This window comes from Serinus canaria, chromosome 4A, assembly GCF_022539315.1.
Source record: "Serinus canaria isolate serCan28SL12 chromosome 4A, serCan2020, whole genome shotgun sequence".
NCBI lineage: Eukaryota > Metazoa > Chordata > Aves > Passeriformes > Fringillidae > Serinus > Serinus canaria.
Window position 1 is genome coordinate 15,771,953 of NC_066318.1, and position 10,573 is coordinate 15,782,525.

The following is a 10,573-nucleotide window of genomic DNA, read 5'->3' on the forward strand; positions in this document are numbered from 1 at the left end:
AAAAAGAGAATTGGAAGGGGGGCACGTTGCTGCCAGTGCTCCTGGTGAGCTGTCATCTGGAGTCTGTGATGTGGGGACAAGAGCAGGGTGACATCCTGTGCTGCTGGGTGCTCGCCCAGGAGCCCCAGTCCCAGCCAAGGCTGGGAAATTCTCTTTATTCCTTTGGACTGCCTGCTGCGTGGGTGCTCAGGGAGATCAGAACAAGTGGAATTTAAAGCTTTGAAGGGGAAAGGAGAAGGTAAACCTTTGATAGCAAAGATAAAAGAGACTCCAGGTGCTGGTGCTTTCAGATCAGCCCTGTACAAGGTGCAGGACTCCGTGTGCCTGCTGGGGATGGATCCAGCCTCAGCCACTGCTAATGGTTACATCCTGAGGGAGAGGAGAAAAGCTGACCTCTTTTGATTGCCTTGGGATGCAGATTTTTTTGCTAACTGGGCATTAGAATGACTTCCTGAGCAAAATAAGAGGGCAGAAATTGGTGAAAGGTTCATTTCATGATCGCCTTCAAACTCTGCAGCTCTCTTGGCTGGGACTCTAGAGCAGCACTTTTGGTCCCCTGCTCTGCCAGCAGGAGGAGGTAAGTGGATGTGAGGGTGTTAAATGTGTCTACTTTTCCCAGTTTTCCATCCTAGCAGTAGCTGTGGCACACCTCTGAAGCAGGGAAATAATCACCATTTTGCTCTTCCCCAGGGCAGGGGCTGGGAGGGGAGTGGGAGCAGAACCCTGGGCAGCAATCCAGGTGCATCCCCTGGTGTGGCAGCACCTGAGCCCAGCTGGGGCTGCTGGCTGTGCCTGTCCCTGGCTGCACAGTGACCCAGGGCTCGCTGGGCATGGCTGGGATCTCCAGCTGGGCACTGTCCTGGAGTTTTGGGGTCCCTCCAGCCCCCGAGGAGCTGACGGCTGGGGGGAGAAGGGAACACGTGCATTGGGAAATGGAGCATCCCCGAGCAGCCATTTCCCTCTTCCCCTTTCATTCCCCACACACGGCTGCCTGCGCCTTGCTGCTCAGGGCACCGGGGCTGCGGGGACAGCCACACGGGGTGGGCACTGTCCCCCTGCCACCGCTGGTCACCGCGCCCGTACCTCCGCTGCTCCTGCCCTGCCTTCGTGTTTGAAAAGCCCGAGGAAGCTCCGGGGGCAGGGATGCTGCCCTGGCAGCTCTGAGGCAGCGCTCCAGGAATACCGGGCTCCCAAGTGGACGATGGTGGCTGCACCTGTGGAGAGGGAGAGGGAGAGGGAAAGGGAAAGGGAAAGGGAAAGGGAAAGGGAAAGGGAAGGAAAGGGAGGGGTAAGCAAGCAGGGTAAAGGAAGGGCTGGAGTGGGAAAGGCAAGGCAAAGGATAGGCAGGGCAGGGAAAAGGAGGAGTGCACAAGGCAAGGAATGGGAAGGGGAGGGGCAGGCAAGGCCAGGGAACAGAAGGTCAGGAGAGGCAAAGGTGAGGTGGGCAGAACAGGGAAGAGAAGGAAACAGAGGTGTTCCTCTGGCAATGAATGAGGAGCCTGAACGATGAGGAGAGCATCTCTCATGGCTCCAGGCAGCTGTGGGATCTCTTGGAGGACTCCTGGGGAACATGGTGCGAGCCCCTGCCATGGTGTCGGACCCTCTCTTCCCAAGCTGTGCTGGATTCCTGAGTTCAAACCTGTGATGTGTCCTGCCTGTGTTTCCCTGTGGCTGTCCCGTGCTCGTTGCAGGTCCCTGGGGCAGGGTGTGCCCGTGGTGCCCTCAGCCTGAGGATGCCAGCGAGGAGCAATGGTGTGCACAGCTCCCCAGCAAACCACCAGCCCGGGGGTGACACGGAGGGGACAGGGCTCAGCGCCAGCAGGTCAGCTGCTCCCTGCTTTGGGGCAGGGGGTCCTGGTGGGCAGGGGAGGGAAAGGCCTGGCATGGGCAGTGTCACAGACACATTTTTGCTAGGTTTTTTTCCTCCTGAGAAGCTGGGAGGCCTCAGGAACAAAATGTGAACAATAATTATCTGCTGCTGTGGAATGCAACAGGTGGATCTGTGATGGGTCTCCTCTGGTTGTTTTTAAGTAATGGTCAATCACAGTCCAGCTGTCTTGGACTCTCTGGTCAGTCATAAGATTTTATTATCATTCCATCCCTTTCCTTGCTAGCCTTCTGATGAAATCCTTTCTTCTACTCTTTTAGTATAGTTTTAGTATATAATTTTCTTTTAATATAATATATGTAATAAAATAACAAATCAGCCTTCTGAAACAGAGAGTCAAGATTCTCATCTCTTCCCTCCTCCTGGGACCCCTGTGAACACCACCACAGGGCAGGGCTGTGGTGCCCAATCTCTGCTGCCAGCTGCCTCCAGTGAGCCTGGCAATGCCATGGTGGCACAGAGTGGGTGTGATCCCCTGTGGGATCACATAACAGAGAGAGACCCAGTCTTTCCCAGGATTTCCTGGGGGAGGCTGTGGGAAAACTCAGAGAAAGAAGAAAAACAATTCTTATCTTCACTTGCTACATCTGTTGTTTGACACTGTGGAATGGAGATTATTGACCAAAAGGGATTTCTTAATTAGACTTTGGTGATAGTGTTTTAATTTATTAACCAGTTAGGTCAAAACTGTCCCGACTGTCTGTAAGGGTCACAGATTTTTCTTTCTAGTATAGTGTTAATATAGTGTAACTTAATAAAACATTTAATAAGCCTTCTACAATCATGGAGTCAATACTCATTATTCTGGGGTTCTCTACTACAATAATCCCCCTTTTTCCCCTGGCAGGACCTGCTCAACCCAGGATGGCACCAGCTCAGAGCTGCAGAGAGGAGCCAGCCTGCCTGGGGGGGAGCAGAGGGCTGACCATGCTTTCCAAGGCCAGGGAGCCTTGGCCAGGTACTGCTGTGTATGGGGTGAGCCCCTTGTGCCCTGGGGCCTTCTGTGGGGTGAGGATCCCCTTCTGCTCTATGGAATTCATGGGATGAGAGTCTGTGAAGGCTGCTCCTTGTGCCCCAGTGCCTGTGGAGAGGGTTTTGGTGGGGGATGGCTTCACCCCCACTGGGCTCAGAGGCTCCTTTCCCTGCAGGCAGCCTCCCTGTGCCTCAGTGCCCCACAGATCCCTCATATTCCTGTGGGAGTGACAGCAGGACTGGGGTAGGAGTTGTGGGACTCTATCAGGGTGGTCTCTACTGCTTGTATCTTTTTGGTCCCACATCCTCACTAAAAGGGGTAAAACACAAATTCTGTGCGAGAGTTTTCTCCTCAGCTGCAGCTCCCTTGATGACTCTGTTGAAGCTTTTCTTTGTCCTTGCTCTGTGGTTAACCCCTGGTGTGCCTGTCTCCCTCCCTGTGCAGGATAGTCCGGCTGGTGCTGGTGCTCAGGGACTGGGCCAACAAGAGCCTGCATGAGGAGCAGCAGAGGCCAGACCCCTTCCTGGAGCGCTTCCAAGGCCCTGAGCTCCTGACAGTGCCTGCAGGAGCTGGTGATGAGCTTCAGGATGAGGAGACTGAGAAGTTAAACAAAAAGTAGGGTCCCTTTCCTGCTGTCCCTGGCTGGGGATCAGTTGTGTGTGGAGCTCGGGGGCTCCCATGGGGGTGGGAAAGAAGGAACTGGGGTGGGGTGGTGGGAAGGGTCCCTCCTGCCCTCTCCAGCCCCAGTCTTGGCAGCCAGCCTGGCTCTGCTGAGCTGTTTTGCTGGCACACAGGAGCTGGACTGTCCCTCAGCCATGGGGACCATCCCTCCTGGTTCATGCCCTGGTGGGAAACACATCAGACCTCCCCAGTTTCATACCAGTCCCACCCTAGGGTTGTTTTTGGAGCCAGCCCTGGGTCTGTAAAAAGATGCTCCTGCAGCTTGTGCATGTGAGGGGCTGGACAGAGGCCAAGGGATGCAGGACTCCACCCAGCAGCCACTGCATCCCACCCAGGAGCCACAGACCTGGGATTTGCCAGTCCCATTCATCATCTGCAGGATGAAGGGACTGTGTTTGCTGCCTGTGTCCCCACAAAGAGCAGCTTTGTGAAAAGGCTCTTTCAAATCCAGCCCTTTCATCTCCTCAGCTCACACTCCTGGTGAGAAGCAATAACCTGGCTTTTCTTCTGCTGGCTAATTAGAGGGCAAAACTCACAGCCTACTCTGGACCCTACCATTATACATGGTAATTAAAACACCAAGAAATAATTGTTTTCTCTAGGAGAAAAATAATCTGAGCCTTGTATCTGGGTCTTTGCTAGTAATGGAAGAAAAGACTGTTCAGCCCTGTGAGGCTAAGGGGGGCTTGTTCATGGCTGGAAGGAGCTGAAGTGTGCTGGGAAGGGGCTGCTCAGTGCCACCGGGTTCTGGGGATCCAGTGGGAGCTGCTGGGGTTTTCTGGGTGCTCATTTCCACAGGTAAGAAGAGCCCCAGGTCTGGCAATCCCACACGTGAGCTGCTTGTGGCAGTGTCGGGCTCCATGGCTCCAAAGCCTTTGGGGAGAGGCAGATGGTGATTCCCTCCTCCTGGGTTAGCTCTGTTTTCCAGCCCTGACCCTGCTGCCAGTGTAATATCAGTGACTCTGGCCTCCTGTCACGGCAGCACTGGTGGTTTAAAGCTGAAATTACCAACACCATGAACAGCATCACTGAGGTTTTGGTGGTTGTGGGTGCTGGCTGCAGCTGAGTCCTTCCCTTGTGGCACTGCTGTCTGTCCTGGGGAGCAGAGTCCCTGACTCAAAAAACAGATGTTCAAGCTGCACTTTCTGTTAAAAATAAGCCCTTTTATGGGGAGGCTGGATCACCACTTGTCTGTGGATGCACAGAGGGTGAGCAGGAGGGACTGGGGCTGGCCTTGAGCCAAGTGCCAGTCCCCACACTCTGGGCACTGCCTGTACTCCAGGGAAAGGAGACTTCCAAGCAGGGCTTCTGCCTCTGAAGCTGCCAGAAGTAATGGGGTGGGCATGGGAAGTCTGTTGGCAAGTGGGTTGAGTTTTTCTATCATTGGAGGGAGTTTTGTGTGTTCAAAAGCTGGGAGGGAGGGAAGGAGGGAGAGGGTGTTTTGCCCCACCAGGCTGCTGTAAGCCTATCAACCCAGCCACAGAGTTTCTCTTCCCCAGCTTCTCCAGTGAATCTGGCAAGTGGAGCACACACTTCTTATCTCAGAGTCCCAGGGCGAGCAGGATCAAACACTTGGGAGCAGTTCAAAGGCTGGAGCCCGGGCTGTGCAGCCTGCAGGAGGCACAGGAGGCAGCCCTGCCGTGCCAGCTGCCCCCAGGGCCACTGCTCTGGGGCTTGGGCAGCCCCTCCTGTGCAGCCACTGATCTGCAGCACACTTTCCTTCCTGCTGCAGTTACTCTTCTCTTCAGATCCGCCTGGCACCGGTCCCTGCCTCACCTGGGAGAAGCAGTGTCATGTACTTCAGGAGAACTTTTCTGATCCCCCCCTTCCATGCATCTGTTCCTGGCTCTGCCACTGGGGTGCTGTGTCATGTGGGCCGTGTGCTTTGCCTCACCATCCCACAGGTTCCTCTTCTGCTGCACTCTTGGCTCAGTTTTAGGGATAAAGGAACTTGAACAGTGCTGGGGTTCTGCACAGCTGGGACTGCTCCTGGCTCACAGGCTGGCACCAAGCTGCAGCTCTGCTGGAGCCTGTGTGGTGCAAGGGATGAAGGATGTGGCTCACATGGTTTGTTCCAACCCTGTTTTCCACATACACTGCCAGCTCTGGCTCTTCTCTCTGTTTCCAGGGGAAATGGCTGTTCTTTGTGGTGGACCCTGCGGGGGACTGCTATTACCACTGGCTGGCTGTGATTGCAGTTCCTGTCCTCTATAACTGGTGCCTGCTCGTAGCCAGGTGAGCTGGGAGGTTGGGGGGTTCCTGCTGCCTCTGACCATCCTGGTCACCTGCTGGTTGTGGTTCAACCAGGACCAAACTGACACTGGTGGGCACTGAAAGGAAAGAGACCCTTCCCATCACTGTCAGTTCTGGCCCAGCTGGAGAGGACCTTGGTTTCAGGGTCATCTGAGAGGTTGTTTCAAGGTGTTGCTTCACCTCCACCAAGGGAGGGCAGATTTTTTAGAGCAGGGAGTTTTAATTCCTGGAAGAGGAATTAAAACCAAGCTCTGTTGCAGAGCTGGGTGCCTCAGGATCAGCCAACATTCAGCTGTAATAGTTTAGAAGATGTGGGGATTTGTGGTCTCACACCCTGTTTGATGACCTTCCTCCACCAGGGCTTGCTTCACTGACCTGCAGAAGACCTATTTTGTGCTGTGGCTGGTGTTGGATTACATCTCAGATGCTCTCTACCTCGGGGACACAGTGATCCGCCTGCACACAGGTGAGCAGGAGCAGCATCCTGGCTTCCCTTTAATCCCCCACAAGTGGAGATGAGCTGCAAGGGACAGGCCCAACCCACAGTTCCATTAGAAGGAGGGTTTTGCCTACCTTGGCGTTCGCTAGTATGAAACAGTCTCCAGAGAAAGAATCTAATTAGAAGATCTGAGAGATGGAGCAAGTTTCAATATGAAAGATTAATCATCCCAGCTTTCAACTTCACCTTTGAATAATTGTACAAAATTACCTGCATTACTATTAGTATTCGGGCACAGTTGAAGGTCTGTATCTCTGATTTTGCATCAGTTCAGCTAATGAATTATCTGCATGGAAAAATGGTAGAATTTAATGTTCTCGGAAGGCAGCACTTGGCTGAACGTTTTCTGTCAGAACTGCAATAATTCATGATCTGGAGGATGGAAACCTTTGTGCTCCTTTTTCTTCATGGCAAGAGACTAAATCCTTGGGAAATATCTTTGGGTGGCTTTTGCCAGATGACGGCCTCGAGTGATAACAAACTGAGTAGAGCAGGAACTGGTGATATTTGGGTGACCCTCTGTATTTATGCACACAAATCCATGGCATACCATAGACTATTGCCCAGGTGCTCACAAAACCTGCAGAAAGATCCAACTTTGACTGAGATAATTTTATGATTGGCTTCTCTTTAGGGTTCTTGGAGCAGGGCCTCCTGGTTAAGGACCTGAAGAAGTTACGGGATAACTACATCCCCACGCTGCAGTTCAAGCTGGATGTTCTCTCCAGCCTGCCCACAGACCTGGCCTATTTTTGGGTGGGATTGCACTGCCCCGAGCTGCGTTTCAACAGGCTGCTGCGCTTCTCCCGCATGTTCGAGTTCTTTGACAGGACCGAGACCAGAACCAGCCACCCCAACCTTTTCCGCATCAGCAACCTGGTTCTCTACATCCTGGTCATCATCCACTGGAACGCCTGCATTTACTACGCCATCTCCAAGGCCATCGGCTTCGGGGAGGACAGCTGGGTCTACCCCAACGTCACAGAGCCCGAGTTCGGCTCTCTGACCCGCGAGTACATCTACTGCCTCTACTGGTCCACGCTGACGCTGACCACCATCGGGGAGACGCCTCCCCCCGTGCGGGATGAAGAGTACCTCTTCGTGATCTTCGACTTCCTCGTCGGCGTCCTCATCTTTGCCACCATCGTGGGCAACGTGGGCTCCATGATCTCCAACATGAACGCCACCAGGGCGGAGTTCCAGGCCAAGATCGACGCCGTCAAACACTACATGCAGTTCCGCAAGGTGAGCAAAGACCTGGAAACCAAAGTCATCAAGTGGTTCGACTACCTGTGGGCCAACAAGAAGGCAGTGGACGAACGGGAGGTCCTCAAGAACCTCCCTGATAAGCTGAGGGCAGAGATTGCCATCAACGTTCACCTGGAGACCCTGAAGAAGGTGAGGATTTTCCAGAATTGCGAGGCGGGGCTGCTGGTGGAGCTGGTGCTGAAGCTTCGCCCTCAGGTGTTCAGCCCAGGGGACTTCGTGTGCCGGAAAGGGGACATCGGGAAGGAGATGTACATCATCAAGGAGGGCAAGCTGGCCGTGGTGGGGGACGATGGCGTGACACAGTATGCTTTGCTCACTGCAGGGGGCTGCTTTGGTGAGATCAGCATCCTCAACATCAAAGGGAGCAAGATGGGCAACAGGCGCACGGCCAACATCCGCAGCTTGGGCTACTCTGATCTCTTCTGCCTGTCTAAGGAAGATCTCATGGAAGCAGTCACAGAGTATCCCGATGCCAAAAGGATCTTGGAGGAGCGTGGCAGGGAGATCCTTATGAAGGAAGGGCTGCTGGATGAGTCAGCTGCAGAGGAAAGCACAGAAGGGAAGAGCATGGAGGAGAGGCTGGACAGGGTGGCCTCGAACCTGGACACGCTGCACACCCGCTTTGGCCGGCTCCTGACCGAGTACAACGATGCCCAGATGAAGCTCAAGCAGCGCATCACTGCTCTGGAGTCCAAGATGAGGCAGGAGGAACTGGAGGATTTCTTCTCTGACAGCTCAGACAGTCTGTTTGAGGATGAGGAGAAAGCTTCACCTGGTGGGGGGATGCAGTGAGGGGAACAGAGTCAGCTGGATGATGTCTGACCTGGTGCTGAGGCAGTGTTTGCGGTTTCACAAGGCAGATCCTGAGGCTGCCTTGCCAGGGCCTTTTCTCAGGTCCTTAGCACTGCTGCTGGCACTGCCTTGATGGCAGCCCCTGAGGTGGCTCCAAATCAGGGGGTTGTCCCACCTCCTCCTCTGACCTCTCACTTTTTTCATTGCCTTTTGGCTTCAGCCTTCATAACTCACTCCAGGTAATCAGTCCTCAGTGAGTGTCTGCAAACACTGCCTGCTCTGCACCCAGAAACTCTTTACCCTCAAGATCCCCAAACTCAGCTCAGACAGGCCAAACTGTGCCTCTGACATCTGCAGATGGAGAGGCTTGTCTGGGTCACTGTCACTGCCCTGGTCACTGAGCTGGCAGGGCCTGCAGCTGCTGCCTCTCTCTCCTGTTGTTTGTTGCTGTCAGGGGGTTCCTGGTGCAGGTGGCTTGGTGCCCTGAGCACTGCACCTTCCTGAGGACAGCGTTCCCAAGCCCTGCCACTGTGGAAGCAGTGTGATTCCCACTGGGGCTGTGGATGCTTTGCATGACAAGTGCAATGCAGAGGTGCAGTGCTGGCAGTGCTAGAGTCAGACAGAGAGCAGGAGACAGACAGAGAGCATTTCTCTCCTCTGTCTAATGACAGCCAGATGTGCCAGGACAGGTCTGACTGAAAGGACATGTTTTAAAGGAGCAAAGGCGTGGTGGAAGCCAACCATGCCCATATTTGCTTGGCTGTGGGTAGCTGAGGGAGAGCACAGAACACATTTTTTTAGGCAGGGGGTTTTCTTGTACTCAGTGGGAGTTTTGGGGCTTTGCAGGCTGCAGAGGCCCCTGCCTTCTGGAGGAGAGATGAGTGGCAGAGCCACAGGGACACGTGTGAGGGTGGAAACGTGGCACCATTGCTCTGCCAGGCTGTGCTGCAGCCATGGGAGCTCCAGTAGCTTGATGGAGAGGGGGACAGTGACAGTGCAGAAATAGCCCCAAACCCTGCAAGCAGCAGCAGCACCCATGCAAGCAGCAGTGTCACCCATGCCTCAGGGCATGGCACTGGAGGATGACACCTCACTTCTTGGTTATGGACCTGTGATCCCACTGCAGCCATGGGGTGGGCTGGGCTGGTTTCCAAGCAGGGGAATATTTGGTGCAGAAGGGAATTCATGTTCTGGGTCAAATTGAGCCAAGAGTTTGGTTAAAATGATGGGAGGACACACGGGAAAATATCAACCTAGAAGGGTTCATAGTGTAAAACTGAGGGTGCTTCCTTTGTTCTTTTTTTTTTCCTCCAATCTAAAACTGCCTCTCTGCATTTCATATTATTTTTTCCATTTAAAAAATAACGGCCTAGCTTTTTGGGATTGTGGTGGTAGGAATGGTTACGTTACCAAAATTAGAAGTTGGAGTAAGAATTAAAGTTTTTCATCATCTCTGAATTAAACTGTGGCAGTTCTGCGTTTGTTGTTTTTTTTTTTTTCTTTCTTTTATGATCAAGACGCTTTTGGCTGAAGTCGGTGTAGTTGCAGTTCCTGATCCTTATAACGCCACGAGCCACGGCTCCCAAATTCCCCCTTTCCTGGGAGGATCGGTCATGGATTTGCAGCTAGCACTTTGCAGAGCCCGCCCCGCACCGCCCGTTCTCCCTCCCGCACTGCCCGTTCTCCCTCCCGCACCGCCCCTTCTCCCTCCCGCACCTCCCGTTCCATCCCCGCACCTCCCGTTCCATCCCCGCACCGCCCGTTCCCTCCCCGCACCGCCCGTTCCCCTCTCCCCGTTCTCCATTCCCCGTTCCCCAGCCGGCGCTGCGGTGCTGCGGGCGGGCGGCAGAGGGCGCTGTGGGCCGCGGAACCGCCGCGCCGCGCGGGACTCTCCGGGCCGGACCGACCGTGCGGGATGGGGACCCTGAGCGAGACAGAGGGGACCCACAGTGCGACATCCCCGGGCGGGATGGGGACCCTGAGCGAGACAGAGGGGACCCACAGTGCGACATCCCCGGGCGGGATGGGGACCCTGAGCGAGACAGAGGGGACCCGCAGTGCGACATCCCCGGGCGAGATGGGGACCCTGAGTGCGACATAACCCGTGAGGGATGGGGACCCGCTGTGAGACATCCTCGGGCGGGAAAGGGGGACCCTCAGGTGTGGGAGAGGGTGCCCTTAGTGCGACAGACGGGAGCCTCAGTGCGACATTCCTGTG

At 54.6% G+C, this 10,573-nt stretch overlaps 1 protein-coding gene across 1 annotated transcript; it reads left to right on the forward strand.

Moving 5' to 3' along the window:
• The first annotated feature begins 1,718 nt into the window (after nucleotides 1-1,718).
• CNGA2 (cyclic nucleotide gated channel subunit alpha 2) lies at nucleotides 1,719-9,744 on the forward strand. The gene is made up of 7 exons (XM_050974508.1): nucleotides 1,719-1,822; nucleotides 2,736-2,846; nucleotides 3,306-3,476; nucleotide 3,582; nucleotides 5,671-5,777; nucleotides 6,155-6,261; nucleotides 6,929-9,744. Exons 1-7 carry the CDS (start codon nucleotides 1,734-1,736, stop codon nucleotides 8,353-8,355), a joined length of 2,013 nt encoding a protein of 670 aa, XP_050830465.1. The 5' UTR covers nucleotides 1,719-1,733; the 3' UTR covers nucleotides 8,356-9,744.
• The last annotated feature ends 829 nt before the right edge of the window (nucleotides 9,745-10,573 follow it).

What these genes read in the sequence shown, in the direction of transcription:
- CNGA2 (XM_050974508.1), top strand. Translation starts at nt 1,734, where the DNA reads ATGCCAGCGAGGAGCAATGGTGTGCACAGCTCCCCAGCAAACCACCAG. An exon ending in ACAGGGCTCAGCGCCAGCAG is followed by an intron (nt 1,823 to 2,735) that starts GTCAGCTGCTCC and finishes TTCCCCTGGCAG; the next exon opens with GACCTGCTCAACCCAGGATG. An exon ending in AGTGATCCGCCTGCACACAG is followed by an intron (nt 6,262 to 6,928) that starts GTGAGCAGGAGC and finishes GCTTCTCTTTAG; the next exon opens with GGTTCTTGGAGCAGGGCCTC.